The sequence below is a fragment of the Limulus polyphemus genome, unplaced genomic scaffold (genome assembly GCF_000517525.1).
Source record: "Limulus polyphemus unplaced genomic scaffold, Limulus_polyphemus-2.1.2 Scaffold4251, whole genome shotgun sequence".
NCBI classification, from domain to species: domain Eukaryota; kingdom Metazoa; phylum Arthropoda; class Merostomata; order Xiphosura; family Limulidae; genus Limulus; species Limulus polyphemus.
Genome location: NW_013669861.1, coordinates 17,128 through 44,757, shown reverse-complemented (window position 1 = coordinate 44,757; position 27,630 = coordinate 17,128). Strand labels below are relative to the sequence as shown.

The 27,630-nt window shown below is 36.4% G+C and overlaps 1 protein-coding gene across 1 annotated transcript in view; it reads left to right on the top strand.

The window, feature by feature from the left end:
• Positions 1 to 2,530: 2,530 nt before the first annotated feature.
• The window catches only part of LOC106470853 (ski oncogene-like), a gene marked incomplete at its 3' end in the record, with an annotated part of 42,077 nt that continues 16,977 nt past the window's right edge, over positions 2,531 to 27,630 (top strand). The window contains exon 1 of the mRNA XM_013931428.2: positions 2,531 to 3,611. Coding sequence (XP_013786882.1) covers positions 2,637 to 3,611 — 975 coding nt within the window. The remainder of the gene's footprint in view (positions 3,612 to 27,630) is intronic.

The window sequence follows — 27,630 nt, the reverse complement described above, 5'->3', positions numbered from 1 at the left end:
CAAAACAGGAATTATATTTTCTTTCTTATCAAAATGTTTAACGTTGCTACATGAAACACCACTAGTGCACACTTTTACATTTTTAGGCATGTCTTCTTCTTTGTTAGCACGAGACAACTTTTTGTCCGTTTAGGAAATTCGTGTAAGTGCTATTTGCGCTAACAGTCCCTTGTTTCGAACTGATAGAACTGGAGGAAAGGCATCTAGTCAGAGGCACCAATCGCCAACTCTTGGGCCGCTCTAATCGAATAGTGGGAGTTAACCATTATTTTTATAAAGTACCCACGGTCCCAATATGCGGAGAATGATTTTAAGGTAACAGGACGCGGACCATGAACCCTCTGATTTATAGTCCAGTACGTTAACATTTGGCCAAGCCCGGCCGTGAATATTGTCAAACATCGCGAAAGACACGAGACAATTTAAGTTATCATATTGGTATTTTAACTCACCGAACTGATAAGAATATATTCGAAAATATAGTAATGTAGGCTGAGAACACGAAAAAAAAACAAAAACAAAAAACGTGTTATTAAACTACGTAGCGATTAAAAGTTTCAAACCGGTGTAATAAAGAAAAAAACGTGAGTTGTGTTTCCTTAACATATAGAAACTTATCTTTAAAATGCCTTTCACGACCCCCATTTATTTATAATGGGAGTTCTCAAACTTTTTTATTGGGCCCCCCTTTGAAAAAAATGTCAGGCTGTGACGACCCCTTCCACGCACACACAAACTCATAGCAAATTACTGTACAATATTTTAGAATATCTGTTATCGGAATATATTTTATGATCTCGCGACCCGCTTTTGAGTCATAACCCCTGTCTGAGAAACGCTGACTTATAACATCCAAAGTACAATCCGTTCACCGCTACCATTTATACGTGTCTCACACATATTGCAAATACTTTGAATGTAATATGCTAATTAAATTTGTTTAAACAAAACAAAAATTAAGGCGAAACAGGTAGCAACTTCCTAGTCTTGAGTGACATTTGTAAGAAAGTCTTGTAGAAGTAATTTACAAATCTAGTTCAAATAGAAAGGAAAACGTTTCAAAACGTCGTCCTTTCTACATGAGCTACTTTTATAGGTTAGTCTTCAAAACATGGCCCGGCATGGCCGGGTGGTTAGGGCGCTCTAATCGCAATCTGAGGGTCGCGGGTTCGAATCCCCGTCACACCAAACATGCTCGCCCTTTCAGCCGTGGGGGCGTTATAACGTGACGGTCAATCCCGCTATTCGTTGGTAAAAGAGTAGCCCAAGTGTTGGCGGTAGGTTGTGATGACTAGCTGCCTTCCCTCTAGTCTTACACTGCTAAATTAGGGACGACTAGCGCAAATAGTCCTCGTGTTGCTTTGCGCGAAATTCAAAACAAACTAAACTTCCAAAGATTTTCTCTTTAAACGTCTCATTTGTTCATAATGAGTGCTCTGCCCTAATCATCTATAAAATAAAAATCAGTTTTATATTTTATTCTAACTGGGCTTTACTGGAGTTTGAAAGAAGAGTGAAGTGGCGAAACAAGTTCAGTTAGTGAAACTGTAAATCAATCCACTACACTCTTTGAAAAAAAAGTATGACGTTTCATAGTTGCCAAGAAACTTATCCTCTTTCTGTACTGGTTCTTGGTTAATAGTTGAGGTTACAAGGAAGACGAAATTGGCCACATGGGGTCATTTTACGATCGGTATGATTCAAGGCTAGGACGCTGCGACATTGGTTTTTGTCAATGTCTGCTAAGCAGCTGCGTTGAACATTTAATCTCCATGACACATCCTAGCATTTCTCATGAAATGTTGCCCGATCGTAAAAATTTTTACGACTTTGCTTGCAAAGAGCTATATATTCTAACAAACTGTAACAGTTCCAGGCTTCCTTTTCCTACTCTCTGGCGTCGCTCAGCTCAGAATTCCGCTTAACTAACAGCATAGTCCCCAATTCATTCCTTTCTATGCAAAATTTTATGTGTGATTGCACTCAACAAAAAACTTGTTTTGACATTTACTAAGTATTTTCTTTTATAATCGGACTTTAAACTATTATGTGTATATCGCGCTTTAGGCCTATTAATTGTTTGATTATTTAAATTTCCATACAGACAAAACAATTTCAAGTTAATCCGGTAGACAACTACAATTATTATTATTACAGTATCGCGTAATGATAAAATAAAGGTCATTCTATGGTGGCGTTGTTTATTTAATTTGACTTGGCTAGTCGCCCGCCACCCACGTGACTCAATGTGTACCCGAAGCGATAAGTGGCAGGGGGTGTGTATAGTCTCGGAACAGCTAACAGACGAGTATACATAAGGCTATAGTTTGGGAGAATTTGACTCAATTCAGAAATATGATTCAACAGAAATATATTGTTTTTGTAAGATATTTGAAAACAAATGCGACAATATAAATATAGTTTGAACAACTGGGTTCTTTTTTCCTTTTTGACCGTTTGGCTGGGAGTTACAACAACGTTTGGAACAGCCAAACGTCTGTTCGTGCTTCGCGATTTCGCCCATTAAGAGTAGACATAGTCACACAGTGGTAGGAATCAGAAAGGACGAGGACAGCAAACGATATGACTGAAATTTGTCCGAAATTTCCGCAAATACATCTTTGTAGTTGAACGTGATGGAACAGTCATCAGTTGAAGTGTATACGCCACACCTGAAGAAGGTTTTAAAGAGTTATCAGGCGGCAGCAGCAGCAAGTTTACACGGACCGAATAATTTTATGGCTACAAGTACAACGCAAGGAGTTACGTCGCCAACGGAGAAGATGGGGATTGTGACGGCAGCTGGTAAAGACAAATCGGGGCCTTCGACAACCACGTCCACAGCCACGCCAGAGAAAAAACAGTCTTCGTCCGATTATAAGTCGGCATCAGATTATGACCCGTTTCTTGCTCCTCCTCCTTTCCCAATTCAACAACCGCCAATTATTATACCACCAGATCAAAGTCGTTGTGAACGTTCGGAAACTCTTTTGGAAGGCGAGACTATTTCATGTTTTCTTGTGGGAGGAGAGAAGCGTTTGTGTTTCCCACAGGTTCTAAATCCGGTACTTCGTGATTTCAGTTTACCACAGATATATAGCGTTTTCTCTGAACTTAATATCCACTTTTCCAGTTGTAACCAAGAACAGCTTGAAATTCTTAAAGTAACGGGAGTGTTACCACTCACAGCCCCAAGCTGTGGCTTAATTACTAAGTCCGATGCAGAAAGGCTATGTGCGGCACTTTTTCATAATCAGGAAGCTAATCCGAAATCAGAAACGCGGTTCTCTGATAAACGTTTCTTTAACTTTAAAGTTTATCATGAATGTTTTGGTAAATGTACTGGGATTTTAACTCCAGAATTATATACAACACCGTATTCAAAATGCATTGAATGCGTGGAATGCCATGGAATGTTAAGTCCACAAAAGTTTGTAACTCACGTTCATCGATTCAGCGAGAATCGCACGTGCCATTGGGGGGTTGACTCTGAAAACTGGCGGGCGTATCTTTTACTCTCTGATAATCAGGACAATAGTGAACAATTAAATGAGCATTTGGAAGATGTAAAAAGTAGATTTGACTTCTCTCAGAAGTACAAAAGGAAACAGGTATGCGTGTTTTCATTACATTATAATATTAAGTATTATCACGTTTTTAGGTCATATTTCTGTTCATTTTATAGTAGTATTTATTATTATTATTAAGGCCTTAAGGTAATTTATGAAATAATAATAATAAATATTATTACATTGTGTATTATGTCAGTCGAGGGTAAAAAATTCCGTAGGCCTTTACCTCAGAATCGTAATTTGGAACTTAAGATTTTTTTAATATCACTAATATTTAAAAAAAATCGTGAGTTTAAGTTTCAAGTTTCATAACTTCTGAAGTTAAACTAAAGCACAGTCGTTGCAGACATTATCTTATAATATAGTGAGCTTTCTTAACAAATGTTCCTTCTTATTTAACTTACACACGACTCGTTTAATATCTAAAATTTTATTTGAATAAATGGGAAACAGTAATTATTAAATATTTATTAATAATATAGGGGCGGCGATTTAGTAATTTTACTCGATTTTATTTATCTTACGGCCAAAATTTATTGGTAAAAAGGAGTTTAAATTTTAAGAATAATAACAATATACAAACAAACACGAACCATGTAAAAGATAAAATCAGTGAACTGAATATTAAAAATAAAATATAAGGCAAAGGTAAAATCAAACTAATAATATGTTTATTTGAACGCTTTTTTCATGCTGGCGAAGCATGAATGTAATTAATTTGTCATTATATTCGGACTGAGTGAAACGCTTCGTCGGCAATGTATATGGCGAAAATATTGTCGTTGGAATAATATTATACACTCTTCTAATTCTTGAAAATATAGAATGCAGTGTAAAAATTAATTGGCCTAATGCTAATGACAAGTAAATTAATAATAATATGTATGTTTAATACATATAAAATAAAGTGAGATGCAAACTGATAAACCTTAACCCTAAAACGATCTATACATAAATTATGTGAAGATGTATACGTACTTTTAAGTCGCATAAAACTTTAGAAACTTTAAATTTAATCCAGGATGGGTAGTTAGATAAAACAATGTTGAAATTTGTGGTGGGTTACATGACTGAAGGCATCCAACGTGAACTTGTACAGTTGCAAAAGTTTTAAACAATAGAATGTACCAAAAATCAACCTAAAAAGAAAACAAATCAAACGTGGAATTAGAAACATTTGATACAGCAGTAAAAATAACAAAAGTGAAAGAGCACTAATCTACTGTTTTGTTTTTTTGGGGGGGGGAGAGGTCGAATGTGTACCAGACCCTCCCAGTTCAAGCAAAATCGGACCTAAACATCCGATATAGCGCATGTCTATTGTGGAATGTTGGTGTTACCGATTATCTCGGGCTGTTTGTGACAGGTAGGTTGTAATATCACTAATGTACTTGCACGTATTACGTCATGGAGCCATTTTTATTGTTATCGTACATGTGTTGTCATCGCTTAGTACAAACGTAACGGCAAAGTTCAAAGTCTTCCGTTAAGTTAAAAATTTGTCATACAGGATAGGAAGCAAGTGTATCAAAATAAAATAGTTTGTAACTTTTGTCATTACGTGGTATTTGATCTTAAAAGTTGCCAAAAAGTGGAGTTAAATTTTTTTATAACTTTCGCCTTTATTAATTACTACAAGAAAGTCCACACACAGTTGGTGTTTCTCGCAAAGGCTTTTTGAATTTCCGTTTAATTTTTGGAACAGTTTTTTAATGTATAGTTTATTCAAATTATTTCTCAGAAATTCATATAACATATAAGAAGGTTTAGCGTTCTTTTTACTCATATTTAAATACCCGGATTTTGATAATGAAATACCTATTTAGAACTAAGTATTTTTTTTTCAGTAATTAAGAAAAAATCTCAAACTTGCAGTTTATGTATATACAAGTGGAGAACGTGATGTTTACCGCTAAACAATTTCGTTGTTTCTGTTTACGATGGTATGACATATTGTAAAGTTACATGTGTAATAGTAATAATAATTACACCTGAAATTTTTGAGTTAAATATCACGTGAAAATTAACATAATTGTAATAGAAGAAATCAATAGTTCATAACCGAATACGATAGGCAGTATAGTAAACAGTGATGAGTTAAACATTTAGTTATGGTTTCTTGCTTTCCAATGTTTTGTGAGGTTCGGCGTTTAAATTGTAACTTTAATTTTAAAGCTCTTATATGTAGTACTTTAAATCTGTAACCCCTAGTTACTGTACATATTAATTGGTATGAGAAAAAGATAATAAAATATCTGCATTATAACGTGATTTTTTATCACATACGTTACTATTAGGCTGATTGGTTAAACATTTTCAATTTATGATATCAAATAATATTTATTAATTATAAAAAGTAATATTAGATATTATAAACGTAGACAGCCGATACCGTGAGAGGGCATATCATGTATTCGCGTATGGAATTAGCGGAACTGGACAAAAGAGCTTGAGGTTAGCAACCAAATCACAGTTTAATTAAACCATTTTATACCTTAGTTTACATACATTATATTTTTAAAAGATTTACATGCTCAGGCTTAAAATTGAATGATGACTTTGTCAAATTAAAGTAGTTATTTTTTATTACTACACCGAGCATTAGATTATTTTTTTATTTTAAACGCAGTTAATACAACTTATAATTTGGGTCTTTCTGTTTCATGCACCGCGTTCAAATAGAAAGATATATATATCTGAATGTAGATTTTAACGCAGATTTCAGAAATATAAACTGAAATTTAGAGAAGTGAAAAGAAATATTTTTTATTTTGCTAGGTTAGGTCAGTTTATGTGAGGTTAGATCAAGTTAGACTAATTAGTAAATAATTAAATGTTATTTAAATAAAAAATGAACCTAATTTTAAAAAAATTCTTAAAAAATGAAAATATTTTCCCATTTCTTCCACTTTAAAAATCAATTCTCCAAATTTTAATTTATGTTTGTGAAACCTGCAACAAATTGAAAGTACTTGGAATGTGGTTAAGAGACGTCACAAGCGACATTGTGGAACCAATCGTAACATGATTGACTCGTATCTCTGCGAGTCCGTTTGGCGTCGTATGCATGAAAATTATGATCTCTTGTAGGAAATATTTAAGAATCTTTCAGAATTTTCACATTGAATTTGTTACATTGACATTAGATATTATCTTGATGTCTTGCAATTCTTTTAAATACATCGGTGAGTATGTCATGATAAAAGTACTTCCTTTGTTTCGTAAGCAAAATAATAAAATAAATATTCTCATTTATCCAAATTTTAATATATATTTCTGAAATCAGCATTAAAAATACATTCAAAAATATATATTTCTTTCTGTTTGAACGCGGTGAATGAAACAGAAAAGATCCTATAATTTGAATAGCAAAATGTTTTTGTGAACTCTTTAGGATACCAGTAAATGAGTAGATAAATAAGGAATAACTTTTAAAATGTTACAGATACTGTCGGTCGATTTTTAGCCACAACCTGATAATATTCATTTAAGCAACCGATGATATAAATAGTTTCTCGACCACTGCTTAGTTGTATCCTTGTCGGCCTGGTGAACCCTGGTAGAGGCCTAAAAGTAAAATCCTTGTTGGCACTGGATGTAGCAGACATAGATAGTGTGGTTGGCATATTATTACAATCTTTTTTGCTTTCACTCATATTTTCTTATAATAGCCCATTGTGTAACTTTTCATTGAAAACAAATTCATTCAGGAATCTGACATAAACCAAAATGTAGCTTTAAAATGATAAATCATTGAATTATCAATAAGTGATGTTTGTTCAGAAGCCCGCCCTGCTTTTCGTAAAACAGTTAACGTTAGATTTACGGCAGGGGAAAGTACCAAACAAGCCACTTTCTACGTTCAGACGACAACAAATCCACCGGAGCCATTGCGTGATTTCTAATACTAGAGCCAGGAGTAGCCGATTAGGTTTAATTGATCTAGATTAATCTCCTTTTTATCTTCTATTATTACATATAACAGCTAATCTTAGTGACCCTGAGGATAGAGTTAAATGTTCGGATCAGATATTTAATCACCAGAGCTATGAAAATGGCTTTGATAGCCATTTTTCGGCAGTGAATGTTACAGCACTTTAGACTAAAGGTAACTCACCTTTTTTTAAATTGTTAGTAAATGTTTATTTAAAATTTATCAACATGATGATTAATAACGTTTATATAATGTGATATTTTTGTGTATCATTGTGATTTTAGCCATATGAATTTCTTAAACTGTTCCTGTAGAGTTCTTCACATAGCCTGTACAAGTTTTATATTTTGTGATTGTGTTGTTTCGGAAACTTGAAACAAAACTCCAGAACACACAAGGACCAGGAGTAACGGCATAGTTACTCAACCACATCAGGATATATATTTCTAATTCTCGGGTATCCCAGGAGTAACGGCATAGTTAGTTACTCAACCACATCAGATATATATTTCTAATTCTCGGGTTATCCCATAAATTTTTAGATTAGTTTAGTATAATGTATGAAAATAAAGAGTTATATTTGACGTCACAGTTTCCTTGTTAGAATTTTGGATATACCAGTTTTGTTATGCTTAAATGAAAGACCTTTTTTTCATATCCTGGATATAACTGCTCTCTCTATGTATGTGTCGTGTTTTAGTCTGGTTCGCATCTGAAGAGAATTTCTTGTTTATTATTATTATGATAGAATCGTTACCAAGTTTTGTAAATTAGTTTGTAAGTAAGGAGATTCAATAGAATTTTTTATTGTCTTCTAGACAATTTTATGTACTAGCCCTGAAGAAGCCGCAAAGGCGAAACGTCGATTAAAATAAAAGTTATCTTATAATTATATTCCGTGTAAAGGTCGTATTTTTCTAACTTTATTATCAACATTAGTTTCAGTAGAATGTGATACTGAGTGGGTCATGTTGAGAGACTATAAAATATGAACCTGTTTGTGGGAAAAAAGAGTAATAATTTACAAACCATGAATTTATGTATATATTTTATGCATCGACCGAAGAATAATTCTCACACGTGAAACGTAGTTTTATGCAATTTTCAATATAAAGGTACGTTTGTTCGAAACCGTAATAAATAATTAAAATATTGACGCCGAATATTTTATGATCAGTGTTTCTTCCGCTACGTGTTGTTGTCATTCCAGTTTGCTGGAGAAGCGTGTGGTCTGACCTATTTGGAAAGTAGGTTGTCGTAATTTTCACCGGTTCCTCACGTATTGTGAGGCCTCAATGGGGTGAAATAGCAACTGCCCCTTACGAGGCTTATCGTCTGTGACACTGTTTTCAGAGGGAAAAGAAGGGGGGCTGTATTTAGAACTTGAAGGTGAACGACTATTTGTGCATATTGATTAGCTTATACAGTTTTTAATCGATCAGTATTAATTTATTAATCATTGATTTTTGCACGGATTGTCTTTCGATGAGATGAACATAGTGACATTGAACGAAATAAAAAAAAAACGCCATTACTTGTAATAGAGTTTCCAACACGTTATATTACTTCATTCAGTTCCTTAAAGTTTAGATAGCTCTAAAAATATTTGTTTTAGATGATTCAGTGTTTTACTGGAAAGATATGTATAAAGTGAAAACAAAACCAACAGCGCTGTGTGTTACACAAGTAACAAAACTCCATGACGGTCGTATGTCTAGCAGATGAAACTAAGCTGTTAAGAAAGCTTGGAAGGCAACATCATTTTACTGTGCCACTTTTAAGCAACATGTATGCAAAAAAAAAATAAACATACAGATAAGCTTTATTCTTAAATGACTTATTGTAACTTAAAATGCGTTTTATATTACTTTGGCTCAGTTGTTTTTATCCGAAATCTGAAAATATTGTGATTAGATTTCGAAGTTGACATCATAACGTATAAATGAAATTGAAAATAACGAAAACAGATAATGATTATGTTGTTAGGCCCGGCATGTGGGTAGGGCGCTCGACTCGCAATCTGAGGGTCGCGGGTTCGAATCCCCGTCACACCAAACATGTTCGCCCTTTCAGCCCTGGGGGCGTTATAATGTGACGTTGGTAAAAGAGTAGTCCAAGAGTTGGCGGTGGGTGGTAATGACTGCTGCGTTCCCTCTAGTCTTACACTGCTAAATTAGGGACGGCTAGCACAAATAGCCCTCGTGTAGCTTTGCGCGAAATTCAAAACAAACAAACAAACAAATCTATTTCCCTTTCATCCACATTGTCACGGAACAAATCATTGATCTTCACGCCAGGGGAAAATTTCTGGGTGAGCAACTCTTAAACAACAACGCATAATCAGTCTGTCGAGGTAAGAGGAATTCCCTTCATCTTAACACCAGGTTTATTTCCGGCCTTTGTTAGTTGGCCCCCTGTTACAGGGCCATAACTTAAAAAGAGTTACCTCATGTTATACGGTAACGGGCGGAAACAGTTTTCATTGATGTTCTGTTTCTGAGAATACGTTAATATTGTTAATCAACTTTTGAACCAACCGTTCGCAGACATTATTATATGAAACGTAGAAAAATGGTTGCTCATAATTTACTATAGAAGTAGTGAAATTAATTGTTTTTTTATAGAAGTGGCTGTTTTTTGTCCTTTCGCGCTCTTTCCTCATGTTTTTGAATTATCCAAAATAAAAGTCGTGATAGAGGAAGGAAGTCCAGAATCACATGTGAGTTACCTTGTGGTAGAGGAAAGAGGTCCAGAATCACTTGTGGGTTACCTTGTGGTAGATGAAGGAAGTCCAGAATCACTTGTGGGTTACCTTGTGGTAGAGGAAAGAGGTCCATACAAGTAATCCTGGAGCTCCTTCCTCTATCACAAGGTAACCCACAAGTGATCCTGGAGCTCCTTCCTCTATCACAAGGTAACCTACAAGTAATCCTGGAGCTCCTTCCTCTGTCACAAGGTAACCCACAAGTGATCCTGGACCTCCTTCCTCTATCACAAAGTAACCCACAAGTGATTCTGGACTTCTTTCCTCTACCACAAGTGATCCGGGTTACCTTGTGATAGAGGAAGGAGGTCCAGGATCACTTGTGGGTTACCTTGTGGTAGAGGAAGGAGCTCCAGGATCACTTGTGGTAGAGGAAAGAGTCCAGAATCACTTGTGGGTTACTTGTGATATAGGAAGGAGCTCCAGGATCACTTGTGGGTTACATTAAGTATAACTGGTATAGTTTGCCAGAATCTTAATTGGAAATACAGAAATAGTTTAACAAAGTTGTCGGTGAGAGTAACTTGTCTTTATCATGACCACGTACCTAGGTTTCTCACGCGAAGTTTTTAAATCATTTGATTGAACACTTATTCTGAAAGTGGCTGTTTTTCTCCAAACTTCTCTCATTCTTAAGTTTAGTTTGGCCTTATTGTAGTAACAAAGCTCCACTGGCTTTGATCTTTTCATTATTTCACCTTATTTGTATATTCTTCATTTAAACCAATAGAAGTTCGTACAAATTTTGGTAGTATCCGCGAGAATGACTTGTTTTTTTTTTATATATACACAGAATGCTTCTAACATCTAGCGTACGCACGGATATTGCCGTGAAGGTCATTTTAGTTACCACGTGGCCTCTTTTTACACTAAAACGTATCGTATATAGTTTCCCGCCAACGGTTAAATTATGTCTCCTGGCTTTAAAATAGTAAAAGAGAGAAAGAAAAAAAAAGGCCAGACTATTACTTCCGTGCGGTGATAGTTGAAGTTAACTGTAACTGTTATATTCGTTCTCCTTGTCTCCTCATACATATATCGAAAAGGTGTGGCATTATTACGTAATACAGTGCCAGATTGTGTGTTTGTTAAATCTGGCATGGTGCCAACTAATTCCTCTGTAAACAATTTTGTTATTGTCATAGTTAATTAAATTGTTAATTTCTTAACCTCATTCTTTTACATGATTATCATGACATGCAAGTGACAGTACAGAAATTTTCTTTCAACTAATGTTTTGGATAACTTTTTGTATTTTTGATTTCAATAATCAATGTGTACTTGAAAAAATATCAAGAGATTGTAATATTTTAATATTATATAGCATATTGTTCTAGATATTTCAATTAGTAAATTGTTAAGCTATCCATGGCTTATCGATAGAAGTAACAATTCTAACAACCGAATATCTTATAGGAAAGTTTGTGTACGGGGATTTAACCGAGTAGATAAATTAATATTAGTTTTTAAAACATCTGAACATACATCAGTACGGTACAGTAGACTTATGGCAACGTAATAAAACCTCTGATCATACATCAGTACGGTACAGTAGACTTATGGTAAAGTAATAAAACCTCTGATCATACTTCAGTACGGTACAGTAGACTTATGGTAACGTAATAAAACATCTGATCATACAACAGTACGGTACAGTAGACTTATGGTAACGTAATAAAACCTCTGATCATACAACAGTACGATACAGTAGACTTATGGTAACGTAATAAAACTTCTGATCATACAACAGTACGGTACAGTAGACTTATGGTAACGTAATAAAACCTCTGATCATACAACAGTACGGTACAGTAGACTTATGGTAACGTGTAAGTTTTAGAAGTTAACAGAATTCGTGTTTCATGTCCAACAAGAGACGTGTAAAGTACCAGTTTTTTTGAAACCCTGTAATATCTATTTAAGGCTGTATTGCAGGAACGCAGGGTGAGATTAGAACAGCGTAAAGGAAGTATAGAGTATTAAGGTTTGTGTTGGGGGGATTGTCATGTAACCCTATGAGTTTGAGCTAACACATTGTATTTGAATATAGACAAACATTTGGTTTTCGGACAAATATGTCTGGAGAATATATATAAATTTTAAGTCTAAAAAAAGTTTTTTTATTTTTTTATTTTAAGGTCTCATCACTCTGTTAGAATGTGGGATTACAATGGCGGACGAGATCGGTTTTCGGATTTTTTTTCTTTCCCAAATATAAAGCCTGTTTCCTACGACTTATTAATATGAATAATTTACGTGTAAAGTTAATTCTGCTGGTATATATGACGATACACAGGCACAATAAACAATAATATTTGTATATTTACACTTATGAGTCTTACACTTAGAACAAACAAATAGTAGAGAGAAGGTGGGGGTTGGTGCTTCGTTTCTTGGGGTGTACGTACACGCTGGTTTGGGTGAAAACAAATTAGTACAACAGTGATATAGATATGTGTTCCGAATAAGATTTACTATTTACATTTCAAACGTTTGTGGATCGCTGACAGTGATTATTGGTTTTTATAAATTTTGCTATAGCCTAATTCTGAATTATTTTCACACACCATTTATGTCCTCCTAACCGAGAGTTAAGCTTCACTTGGAGATCGCACTCCAAAGGTTGGTTTTTCATTTATCTCGCGTGCTGTCCATGACGGTCGAGTTTTTGTCTGTCTCGACCTCCGGCATGCACAATTCTGTGCCACTCGGGAAGCCGCTGCTCAGACGAATAAATCAGCATGTTTCTAAGCGTCTCCCAGCAAGCTCTTTTGTGTACAACGTTCAAATCTGGAACTCACGCATAATTCGAGGTGCGGAAATGACCCCTTTTTCGCCTTGTCTATACGAGTCGTCAAAGGCTTGCTCACAGACACCTGGTTCTCGTGCAGCATGCTCGGGTCACGTGATAACTCCACCTGCGCTTCGATGAACTAGAATCTTAAGGTTCTTTGTGTGATGTGCATGTAGGCGTGTGAATATTCTACACAAACGAAGATCGTGCGTGATTTGTGGACGAGGTCCTAATGACTTTTAGTACGCATAAGAAAAGTGAGATTGCTGACTTTTTCAGTAAGTGCGTGATAAGTTGTTTCTAACCCTGCCAAGTGCATTTCTTAGACAGTGTTGTAGACAGGGAAGGGGGGGGGGGCGTTAATGGCATCCCATTTCATTGTCGTCTGTGGTTCATCAGATTATCTGAATAATCGAACATCCTAGGTTCGTGCTTGAGTAACCCATTCTAATGTTCTGTAATTTCCCCTTTTGTTCCTACCCCCAGAATTTTAGTTAAAACAAACATTACCCCTATGTTCCTACCCCAGTATTTCAGTTAGAACAAACATTACCCCTATGTTCCTACTCCCAGTATTTCATTTAAAACAAACATTACCCCTTTGTTCCTACCCACAGAATTTTAGTTAAAACAAACATTACCCCTATGTTCCTATCCCCAGTATTTCAGTTAAAACAAACATTACCCCTATGTTCCTACCCCAGTATTTGAGTTAAAACAAACATTACCCCTTTGTTCCTACTCCCAGTATTTCAGTTAGAACAAACATTACCCCTTTGTTCCTTCCCCAGTATTTCAGTTAGAACAAACATTACCCCTATGTTCCTACTCCCAGTATTTCATTTAAAACAAACATTACCCCTTTGTTCCTACTCCCAGTATTTCAGTTAAAACAAACATCACCCCTATGTTCCCATCCCTAGTATTTGAGTTAGAACAAACATTCACCCCTATGTTCCCATCCCCTAGTATTTGAGTTAGAACAAACATTCCCCCTATGTTCCCACCCCTAGTATTTCAGTTAAAACAAACATTACCCCTATGTTCCTACTCCCAGTATTTTAGTTAAAACAAACATCCCTATGTTCCAACCCCCAGTATTTCAGTTAAAACAAACATTACCCCTTTGTTCTTACCCTAGTATTTTAGTTAAAACAAACATCACCCCTATGTTCCTACCTCCAGTATTTGAGTTAGAACAAACATTACCCCTATGTTCCTACTCCCAGTATTGGAGCTAGAACATCAACACCTCTAACAATAGTTTTCTTAGAACTACCCCCGAGTCTTCCATTCATTGCCAGTTGCACCATTTAAAGTTCCTGTATTGCACAAGGATAAATGGCCAATAGAATAAAGAGATTCGCCGAATGTCAAAGAGAAAACGCGGAATTATTTTATAAGCTATTTTCTTAGTAAGGAAGTCGGAACTCTTTTTTTTCATCTGAAAACAGAGGTATCTATCATTTTTCTGTCGTGCCATGTTTTCTGAATCCAGTTCGTTGAATCTTAGTCTCATTTTCGGTATCTGTATATGTTTTATATGTTTCTGTCTGTATCATGAACTCGTGCAAGAAGAACGATACAACGAAACGTCATGAATGTTTCACTAGAACATACCGATTTAATACGCACAACGCAAAAGTGCGTCCAGGTTGTGGAACATGTTTACGGTACAAACAAATTAAAAATTCAATTAACGTAAATTTGGGCAAGAATCGTATAAACATTTGTTCCAGCCCTAACATTGATCTTCAAACTGTCACGTGATGTTCAGACCAGACTCTTTGTTCACACTGACACGCGTTGTTCGATCACATGATGTTCAGACCATGTTTGTTGTACACCGTTACACGTTGTTCGGGTCACGTGATACTCAGACAAGGCTTTTTGTTCAGTGTCACGCGCTGTTCGAGCACGTGATGTTCAGACTAGGTTTGTTGCTCACACTGCCACGCGTTGTTTGGTCACGTGATCTTCAGACCAGGTTTGTTGTACACCGTTGTTCGGTCACGTGATCTTCAGACCAGGTTTGTTGCTCGTACCGTTACTCTTTTTTTGTTCAGGGGCAATCGCAAGTACAAAAGATACGTCATGGAAGTCATTCTGTTGTGGTGATGTAAACCTGTAAAACATCTAGCATATTTGCTGTCAGTTTGTTTTATTTTAATTTAGGTTCGAGCTAAATTAATTTAGATTAATTTCTTTGTCCGTATCTGAAATAAAACATTTTGTGTTTCAGTTTTTACAGAATAAAGATGGTTGGTTGTTTAATTACATATTAATTTATTTCCCGTTAGTATTACTTTGGTATTTCAAATTTCATTGTGTTTCTTCACTTTTAAGTTTTCTTCTATTTTATTTCTTTTTAAGAAACCGTAATTTTTGCGTGTATTACGTCATTGTTCTAATATTTTCTCAGATACCATGGTCGTTTGTTGCAAGAGCGTGTATGATTTGTTGAGCGTGTCAGAGTGGCCGTTTTTCGTGAATGACAATTAGTCACCACGTGAGCGGTAACGATGAGCACATACTGTCTTTCAAGTAAGGTTGAGTTATGGGTCAATTTCAGTCTTTCTTTATCATCAGCCACGCCTCTTCTTCCTCTCTCGTGGGATTTTACTGTTGGTATGTGCAGAAACTACGCCATCTATGGATCCTTCTGAGAAGTGGCTCCCTGCAGCTGGCCACTTCCCGGAACACTAATCATCCAGACAGTGCGACTTGAGGGAATATCAGTAGCGCGAATATCAGACTGTCGGTCTACATAATTTCCTTGTGAATTGTCAGCACACACACACAGTGATATCCTTTCGCACGTGCTTTTATGTATATGAACTACATGGATACGCGTAGTGTACTTGAAGTTGTTTTGTAATTTCCCTTGTCATTTTATTTTTAAAGAAATGTAGTTTAAGCTGGACGGTTTGTGGTGAAATGTGATGCGTTAACAGTCCACTGGCGTTTACGTAGTTAGTACATTCACACTATGTACATTTGGACCGGGCGTGACTTCGAAGTGAGTGGGCCTGAACTGTGAATCCGATGGTTCAAGGTTTGTGTCCCGTTGCCGCAAAAACGCGCTCCGCTCTTTGGATCCACGAGTACGCTGTAGGTGCTACGTTCATACCCTACTATTCAATCAGACTAGCGTAGCCTAAGAATTGACGGTGGGCTCTATTGGCCAGCTTGCCTTCCCTCTAGTCTTATTTCAAAATTAGTGACGGCTCTACCCTGTGTAACTTTGCACGAGATTTATAAGAAATAAAATCATATACACTTGTATACTTTGCAGTAATTTTAAGCTACGTTCAAGGAGGTTTATTACCACAGGGCACAGGGGGAAGCTCCCCCTAAACTCAATGCCCCAATATATATATATATATATATATTTAGTTTCACTGTTTTATTTCTTAAAATGTACCGTTTTAGGCATACTTGTAAAAAATATTGGGGAATATAACTAGACCGTGTTTATAGGCATAAATACTATAATAATTTGTAATAATAATAATAATATCATAAATACTGTAATAATAATAATAACATAAATACTACAATAATCTGTAATGATAATGATGATGTAATAAGAACTTAACTAGACACCAAAACTGATTTATTGAATATAACACAATTAGTAGTGGAGTTAGATCAATCATTAAGTTGGACACTCACTTCCAGTCAACACGTTTTTATAGTAACATGCTACCATCATAGTGCACACTTTTGCTTTTTTTGTTTTCTCTTTTTTTGTGAATGCATTCCCCGATCAGTTTTTCGGTCTCGACCTTTGGGGGTGGGGGGTGGGTCAGGTGCAGATTTTGACCTCTTGCCCGCGGAACCACTGTGATAAGATATCAAATTAAAAAAATCATGTACATTATTTTAACATTCAAGAAAGATGTCCACGTGTTCGAACCCTTGACACCATGAAATGCGGGTTTTAATGCTTGGTGCACAACAAAAGAAATTCGGCTTGATTTAACACCATGAAATGCGAGAAAATAAAATAGAGTCCGAAGTTTACTATTCACCTGAGAATGATTGGGGGGGGGGCTAAGTTGAAACACATCGTCTATTTAAATTTAGCACGTCCCTCAGGAGCCAAGGGGTGTCTTTACACTACAAGTTGTTGAATATTAATAGTAAGTTCAATCCGGAAACTCCGAAGAGGGTACTTTTAGACGTGTCTTTTCGTGTCAACTTTTCATTTGTTAATTGATAAATGTTTAAGTGAAATACAGCATCCTCAAGTCTCCACACTAGCTGGGAGTAAATTCAGTATATATCAATAAAGCTACATTCTCGGCATTATTAATTAAACAATTGCCAACCTTTTATGCTTCTGCTGTCTCATTTTTATGTTTAGCTTTCAATTGAGATACGAACGATTTCACTTGTTATTTGGTAGGGAAGATCGAAGCATCACGATAGTCAGCAGTAGGATGAGCAGACAGGAACATTTTGAAACCAGCTACAGGCATAATATTGTACTCGGCTTACTGCACAATAACTATCAAGGTGGTTCTAAACGGTTCCTGAATTCCTCTGCGTGTCATTTAGAGACTTCCAAGCTTCTTGTGCTTGGCCGTTAAGCTCGTGATGCACTGACGGATTTCAGTCACCTTACCACTTCAAATCACTTTTCGCAGCCCCAACGCTTAAAAAGTGCGGGAAATGCCTTCTTTTTAGCCAATAAATATGTCCAAAAAGTTTCAGTTCAAATTAAGAAAAACCGGATTGGGTAGGTTTTTTTTTTCAACCAAAATATCCCCCACTGGCTCGTGAGGGGCCTGTTAATAATTTTCTTAACTTAAATCACCACTCGTGCTTTAAATAGGTTATCAGTTTCATCACTAAGCAACGGTAAGATCCCGATATTAACGTTTAAGCAGTTACCTTTTATTAGATATCCAATTAGTTTTTTTTCCCATTTCTAAAAGTCACACGATTTAAGATTAATGAGTCTTTTCACAGTTCGTAAATAAAGAGGTTCGAGACGTACAATGTAGCCAGCCCCGTACGCAGAATGTTTGAGGGGGGGGGGAGTTCTAATTAGTGGGATCAAAAGTCAACACGCTGTGCGAAGTACAATCAGCATGCTAATGCTATGGGAGTATGAGGGCATGAGAAAATTTGTAAAAAAATAAGTACTCTGAGATTAAATGTGGAAACAATTTTGCATGAAATATAGCTTAAACAACTGCAGTGGCTGTCCACATAAAATCCACAAACATCCGAAACGTTCTTAAGTACCATACACAGCTGTGCTGTAACTGTATAAGCTGAGTCTCCTGTCCGTTAACCGAAAGATAGCGTTGTATGTGTACGTCGTACGACGAAAGCTGGTTACGACATGCATTTATTACTAATTTTGTGTAGCGCTAAATCCATTTGGTCAGTTGTTATATTACATTTTGCTTGCCCAGTATGTATTTTTGCTCGTTAGAAACACGTCTTGCTACTGCCCCAACAGCGTAGTTTGAAACACTTGTTGCTACTGCCCCAGTAGCGTAGTTTGAAGCACGTCTTACTACAGCCCCAGTAGCGTAGTTTGAAACACGTTTTGCTACATCCCCAACAGCGTAGTTTGAAACACGTTTTGCTACATCCCCAACAGCGTAGTTTGAAACACGTCTTGCTACATCCCCAACAGCGTAGTTTGAAACACGTCTTGCTACAGCCCCATAGCGTAGTTTGAAGCACGTCTTGCTACATCCCCAACAGCGTAGTTTGAAGCACGTCTTGCTACAGCCCCATAGCGTAGTTTGAAGCACGTCTTGCTACAGCCCCAGTAGCGTAGTTTGAAACACGTTTTGCTACATCCCCAACAGCGTAGTTTGAAACGTGTCTTGGGATTGCCCCAACAACGTAGAAGTTACTTGCATGTACAAAACTAACAGGTGTTTTTGTTTTTTTAAATAGCGCATGACTGTTGCGTGACGTAGAACCGCTTTCATGTGTGATATGTTATTTTTTACAATTGTCTCTACGGTCAGCCAACGCTGCAGCACATGTGTGGTGATGAGTCGCAGGGTGGTTTTCTGGCGTTGATTAACGGTTGTCTGCAAATAAGTCGACTCGGGTAAGTCTAAAGTCCATGGGGAGCAACTTACGAAACAACAACCAAAATAAAAAAAAAAAAAAACATCACGTGCTAGAGGCTCGTGTAATACTAGCATGGCAGTCCTTCAGTGTATGGTGGCTCTCCAAGTGTGTAGGTGAAATCACGCAACGCGGGCGTACGTATACAATTTGTCTGTAGCTTGAATTAAGTACAGTAAAAAACCCGCACCAACACCTCTTGTCACAGGACCATACAGCTTCCCAGAAAAGAATCATTATTTTCCCAGGGATTCATGCTCGCGCATCTAATTGGTGTGTTATGGCGTTCATATTTCTTGCACGGTGATCGAGACAAGACAGCTTCTATGTTAACACTGAAGTCTAACAACCTTTCCTTTTCAACAATGGAAACAACACCAATGGTTTTTGCTCATTTGTATTTTAATGGCGCCGACACTTTTGTAATCGTAAATATTTATTATTTTAATATTGATATTTGGTATTACGTGTTATTAACCTAATTATATCATCCCATACGATGGCTAATATAATGAAAAAAGAGGACTGTAACTCGCATTAATACCTATGCGAGTGAAAATGAACTTGTTAAACAAACACCTTTAATCACGCCATCTGGTATGCTACTTTTCTTGAAAGAAAGTATACTTTACGTACATAAATGTTCAGATTTTATAAAAGACTTAGCGATGATCATCATGCAATTATTAAACTAAGACGTATAAGCAACCAATTAATCATTACAAGTAACGAAGAGAGAAATAGGGAGTCGCCTGGCAACAGCTTTGGGATGGTAACCTAGAAACTTATCGGGATGTGGCGAGTAGCCAAAAGACAGATAACAATAATAATAAACAAGCACCAGGTGACCAAGGGATATATCAGGATTGAACAATACTTTTATATATATATCTACTGAGTGTGGTTTATAGGGAGTCGCCTGGCAACAGCTTTGGGATGGTAACCTAGAAACTTATCGGGATGTGGCGAGTAGCCAAAAGACAGATAACAACAATAATAATAAACAAGCACCAGGTGACCAAGGGATATATCAGGATTGAACAATACTTTTATATATATATCTACTGAGTGTTGTTTATTTTAGCGCGTAAACGACATAACTTTTTTTAAATTTGAAAACTTGCCGAGTAAACAACGATACCAAACCTAACTGAGGTCTTAACATCAATTCCGTGGTTATAGCGCTGCTAGCTGCGGTAATCGCAACAAATTATTTTATCCTGTGGGTAAAACACACTTGCATATCAGCAACTGTTTTGATATTATTGATACATAATACATATCTGTAAGTTCTTGCTCGTGTTAATTCTGCATAATATCGCGTGCCGAAATAGTTTGGAAACCGGGATAATAATGACGTCATGAGAGGCGTGATTACAGTCGGCGAGCGGTAGAGATTATTGACGACTTTATACCCTTGCTTTAAAAACGACGGAGTGCTTAATTTGAGGATGAAGCAGCGAGTGATAATAATTTAAGAGGTTGTAACCTTTTTTTTTATAACTTGTACGTTTGTCTGTTGAATTTCGCAAAGATACTCGAGAGTTATCTGCAGTCCCTAATGTATACGTGATATACTCCATCCGACTCTTATGACCAACGAAAAGCGGGATTGACCGTCACATTATAACGCCCCCACGGCTGAAAGGGCGAGCATGTTAGGTGAAGGGATTCGAACCCGTAGATTACGTCGGAAATTCGTGGTTTCTTAGGGTAAAATAAATGTTACAAGGATTGTTAACATCCTAAAACACCCAAGTCATTAATAACACTACGATGTAGTTTTTTTTTTTTTAAATAATAATAATAATAATGAATGATCAAAAGGTCGATTTATATTTTAAGTAGAGGAATGTTAGGGGAGACACGCCGTCCTATAAAGTTAGAATTTCCATGAAAAAAGTTAATACTGATTTTGGGTGGGATTCAAATCCGCAGGGCTATTATTGTAGTTTCACTTTTACCGAAATAATTTCGAACTTTTGGTAATTTCAATTATCTTAATTCGTGTCGATTAAGACGTGATGTTTTCACTTGTAATCGCTCGGAAGGCAACAAGTAAAAGCACTATTTGTAAAGTAACTGAATATAATTTGTTATTTGTCATTGTATTTATATTAAAGTAATCGTTTGTTTGTTTTACAGCAAAGCCACATAGAGCTATCTGCTGTGTCCACCGCGGGTAATCGAACTTCGGATTTTATCGTTGTAACTTACCGCTGTCCAACCGAGCGACTTCTAAAGCAATAACTATTTTAGTGCCTACTAAAAACTAACTATTAAAAAAAAAAATATATATATATTATTTTTGTTTGTTTTCTTTTTATTAGCTGTATTTTTATGCGCCAGCAATACCAAGGGTGGGGTGCGCGTATATCTGATTCGATTTTATTACTCATCAGGATCTCTACCAACCTACCCTCAAACCTAACTATATGCCCAAAGTAGCGTATCGCCCGTTTGATATACATATCTACTAGTATCATTTTTGGTACAAGAAAGGAACAATTGGGACACCTAGACGGAAGAGTTCTGTGAAATAATTAGAGCGATAAGGTTCGTCATTTTTTCTGTACACTTGTCTGGAAAGTCACTTACTTACTTAGATGAAAATTCATTGAAATAGTGAAAATTTGATTCACTACATAAACACGTATATAGGCAACTTTGTAAGTACAATAATCTTCAGTTTTACTCAGCCAATACTGTGAATTAGTCATTGTTAACATTAAGACATTTTCAAAGTGGTTTTAAGTGGGCGACTTTTATGCCCGCCATTTTGTTTCATCACGATCCCTACTATTAAGTACTACCGTACTTAATGATAGCTAGCTAGGTTAAGTATATATCGATTCCAACATAATTACGTATTATCATTACGAAAACTAAAATCTCGCAAAGAATATCGTTATTGTAAATCAACCGATTTGGACTTCAGCTTGCTCAAATGGTTTGTTTTGTATATTAGCACAAAACATACATAAGATATATCTGCCTTAACTATCCTTAAGTTTGAACAGGTAGACTAGAGGGAAGATGTAGCCTAGTCAGTCAACAGTGCCCATGAACACCCCCTTTGTTACTATGTGATCAAATAGTGGTATTTGATCGTTCCTCTTATAACGGCCCCCAGAGTGCGAAGCGTGATTTATATTTTCCCTGCCACTATAAGTGAACTCTGGACTATCGGATTCATAAGCCGGTACGCAAACCATTAAGCCACTGAACTGATAATAAGTTAACACAAACATTTTGCGATCAATATCAATACGAATTACGACAAAATGACGGTCCGTAAAGTAAAACTGTGTAATTCATATTCCCAGGAGTTTCACTGCATAAAGTCGATGTTAGGTATTTTGTCATCTTTAGTAAATACCGCTTGTGTTCGGAACAATATGACATTTATACAATATTTTTCGAGACTTCTTACAAGAGATTTTTTCCCGCTAGGCTAGTACATCCGTTATTACTGTGACTTCAGTGAACGAATCAGTTGCTATGACAACCCTAGACTCTCTGAATAAATTTCAACCGCCCACAAGTGGAACGGCGCGAGAGAGCTCTTCATATTGTTTCACCCAAGGAAGATTTGAAAAGCACAGTTCATCTGTGCTTGGTGTAAACCCCGTGTTAACAACTCACAATGTATTCAGGCACAGAACTGCATTGCAGTATTCCATAAAATACCCTCAAAGCGTACGTAGCAGGAATGGATCGACGATCAATACTGTTGTGTAAAGCAATTCCCCAGCACGTGGCTAACGAGTTGTTCGTTGATAGTGCAAGTGTGAATGATAAATGATTGATATATTCTGATCAAATGGCATACATATCCATGAAAACAGGATTGTTCAGTCATAAATACGTTAATAATACAACAACAGATAGAAGTCTTTAAAAAGTTTGTATTTGATGGAGTAACGATTGGTTATTAAGTTGTGATGAAAACTTGTTGTTTTAACGGACATCTTGTTTCAACTCTGGGCGATATTAACATGACGACAACACAGGAGCGCTCTCTCCCTCCTCTTCCACCCTCGAGATGTCTCTGATATCATACCCCAGCTTCTTTGTATATGTTGCACGCTGGCATTACCGCGAACCTGCCCATGGGAATGTATAAAACCTTTTCTGTATGTATGTTAATCAGGGGCTATAAATAACGGTGTAATATAAAATGATAAGTAGAATACAAACAAAGAGTTATTCGTGTGTGCCATACAATCAGTAGTTTCTTATTTGTACATCATTTGTAATTCAGGATTCCGAACCCACATTGATAGACTGAAGAGCTCCTCCATTGTTGAGTAATACACTATCTAACGACTGAAGAGCTCCTCCATTGTTGAGTAATACACTATCTAACGACTGAAGAGCTCCTCCATTGTTGAGTAATACACTATCTAACGACTGAAGAGCTCCTCCATTGTTGAGTAATACACTAGCTAACGACTGAAGAGCTCCTCCATTGTTGAGTAATACACTATCTAACGACTGAAGAGCTCCTCCATTGTTGAGTAATACACTAGCTAACGACTGAAGAGCTCCTCCATTGTTGAGTAATACACTATCTAACGACTGAAGAGCTCCTCCATTGTTGAGTAATACACTAGCTAACGACTGAAGAGCTCCTCCATTGTTGAGTAATACACTAGCTAACGACTGAAGAGCTCCTCCATTGTTCAGTAATACACTAGCTAAATATTTTTAGTATCTTAACTTATAAGAAATACTTCAACACTAAAAAGCGAGCTTTTAAATCTCGAAGCGTTAGTTTGGGAACATTCTCTTAATACTGCCAGAATTCTTCACAACGTGCTAAAAACATTTTTTAACAGTTAGAATTCTTCACAACGTGCTAAAAACATTTTTTTAACACTGTTAGAATTCTTTACAACGTGCTAGGAACATTTTTTTAATACTGTTAGAATTCTTCACAACGTGCTAGGAACATTTTTTTTAATACTGTTAGAATTCTTCACAACGTGCTAGGAACATTCTAAGATACTGCTACAATTCTTCACAACGTGCTAGGAACATTTTTTTTAATACTATTAGGATTCTTTTCGATGTTCTAGGAACATTATCTTAACGTGCTAGGATTCTTTGTGACATTCTAGAAACATTCTTTTAATAGTGCTAGAATTATTCACGACTTTATAGGAAAATTCTCGTAATCGTGACGTTCTAGGAACATTTTCTTAATATTGTTAGAATTCTTTACAACGTTCTAGGAACGTTCTCTTAATACTGCTAGGATTATTCGTGACTTTCTAGGAACATTGTCTTAATAGTGCCAGGATTTTTCGCGACGTTCAAGAACTTGAATCGTGCTAGGATTCTTCGCGTTATTCTTAGAATATTCGCCTAATTCTGCTAGGATTATTCGTAATGTTCTATATCAATGATACTCAGCCGATTTTGTTTCTTTGTTTTGCATGGAGGATTTTATAAAATGATATGTTAGTGGTTGATTCTCTATCGCAGTATACTTATTGACATATTTAATACCTCATTTTAGGGTTAGTAAATAACCACACGCCGAAAGCTAAAATATTAGGGTTTTAAATTTGAAAATGTCAACGTTAATTGTCATCCAATAGTGTATAGAAGTTCGGACGATCAAAGAACTGTTCATAAAATGTCTTTATGACTATTTAACCCGTGAATATGTTTGCGCCCTCTATTGTTTGTGGTACGCATTTCTTTGGTATTGCCGATAGGGTTAAGATCAATTATAGATTATAAAACTAAACATGGCGAATTATATCCAGCCCTGTTTGTTTGTATGCGTCACATCAAACATTATATACTTAAGCTCAAGCCTGGAACGTATTATCGTTGTACCGGAAGATCCTTCTCACATGCCCTATTATCAGAACGTGTATAGCCTTGCGTTTGTTTTCCTTGAACTGCCTTCTCTGTACCCAGTTTACATGGGGGCTTCGAGATTATTTCTCTTTATCAGAAACTGACGTTAGTGTTGATGTAACGCATGATAATACGAGGTCACACATTATTGTGTACGAGACTTCGCGTTGTGACGAGCGCCACAAGCTGATATTTTCAGTTTTAATTTGTTCATTATACGTTTTTTGCTGGTGTAGTGTGTTAACAAATGTTTGGATGTTTTCGTGCTGCAGTTATCTAACTGTTAATCTAACTTTCTGTTTAGAATAAACGAGTTAGAAAGTTAATTTTTTTACAGGTTTCTGCAACTTCTCACCGGTAGATGCCGTTGCGCAAATTTTAAGTTATTTTTCTTTGGGATATTTGAAAATAAAATATTAAATATAAATCACTACAGATATAGCAAGTTTTTTTATTATTAATTGTAAACACGTTTAGTTTAGTAAAGATACATTGGTTTTCGTTAGTAGAGGTCGCTGATGACCCATTTATATTGTTATGTATAGCGTTAAACCAGGAGACAGGCCCGGCATGGCCAGGTGGTTAGGGCGCTCGACTCGCAATATGCGGATCGCGGGTTCGAATCCCCGTCACTCCAAACATGATCGCCCTTTCAGCTGTGGAGGCGTTATAATGTGCGGTCAATCCCATTATTCGTTGGTAAAAGAGTAGCCCAAGAGTTGGCGGTGGGTGGTGATGACTAGCTGCCTTCCCTCTAGTCTTACACTGCTAAATTAGGGACGGCTAGCGCAGATAGCCCTCGTGTAGCTTTGCGCGAAATTCACAACAAACAAACCTGGAGACATTATAGTTACTGGTAGGTGAAGTACGCATGAAGAATCAGTCTGTTTGTGCAAGTTGAATAATGTTCAACATTTTTGATGTAACATCTATACATGTGTGTGGGGGTTTACTAGAATGGTGAATTATATATTTATATAAACCCCGTGATTGTAATACATCTTACACTTTTCTTTGTTTTATTCGTTTAGAAGTCCGTTATTGTACATATAAAATTTTAAACCAAAGTTTGTTCCGTTTTAGTATTTTAAGGCCGACGATACACAATTAATTCTAGTTTACGTCATAAGGGTCGAATGTGATCTAGTGGTCAGCAGGAGGTCATTTCTTATTATTTGATTAGAGTAGCCCAAGAGTTGGCGGGAGGTACTAATACCTAAGTACTCTAGTCTTTTAGTTCAAAGCTGGGGACGGCTAGTGCAGATAACTTGTTTAGCTTTGCGCGAATATCCGAAACAAACATTTATCAATAAACTATACATCAAAGAAACAACGAAAAATCAACAACAAACAAACAAACCAGGTAGTCATTTTTACCTGAAAACCATGTCCCTTGTGTAGCTTTGTGCAAAAAACATCATCAACAACAGTCATGGTAATTTAGTAAGAAAAGTAGAGGCAAGTTAAAGTATTTGTTAACTCTCCATCTTGTTTGTACAGTAAGATAAAATTACCGAAGAAGCCGACTACGTAAGGAAAGATTGACTCGTATTTTTGTAACTTCTCCCTCATTCCTTTCCGTGTGATGAATAAGGAATGACAAACTTTGTAGCTTTTTTTTATTTTTTATAAAGTTCCACAGTGTTATGGCAGGTTATTGTTGAACTGTTTAACTTACTGTAATAAAGATGGTGGGAGTATTAACGCATTTCTGACATGATTTTTCGAAGTTGTCGCTTCCCTAGTCGGTTGAAGGGCTTCCTTGGGGAGGTACGAGTGCGCTATCACGTGACCTATCTCGAATTAGAAGAGGGGAAATATATTATAATTGCGCGTGTATTTAAATTTAAATACATTATTCCTTCTAATCGTCAGTTGTTTTTTTTTTTCTGCCTTATATAATATTCAGTATTTTTATTTTGGCATAGATATCGCTTCATTATACGTTTTTTTATTATGGAGATGTATTTATATTTGCTCAGCGAGACGTGGAGTTCCTTTGGCTCAACTTGCTAGAGGTGAACGCCCGACTGTTGGCGGGGCTGCAAGGCCTGACTGCCGCTCGTTCACTGTGACGATCTTGTGTCTGTATGTTATTCTCCTTGAAAGGTCACGCCGTGTATGGGTGTTCAGCTTATAATGTGACTTCCAGAATCTCCAGCCTCGCATTCATATTAAAGGTTATGAAAGCTTAAAAGTTGAAACTCAAGTTATCTATCACACTAGTGTGTGTGTGTGTTGTTTAATGTATATGCACGTGGAATAAGGTCGAAGTTGGCAAGAGGCCCGATAGAATAAACTTTTACGTTGAATTGTCTTTATCTCGTTATAGACGGTGCCTTTCTTAAACCAAATGACTTTTGCTATTAATAGGATTCAAACTACCACTTGACGGATTTCGGTGGAATTTATAAAAAAAAAAAAAAATAGCAGGAGAGATTTTTTTTTGAAACAGTACTGCATAAATCGGCAAACTCACAGAAAGATACAGATGAACATTGAGTACGAAATCCTAGTAATATGGATAAACGCATCCTAAAACCAACTACAATTTAAAATAATTTTATGTTTATGATTTGTGAAAGAC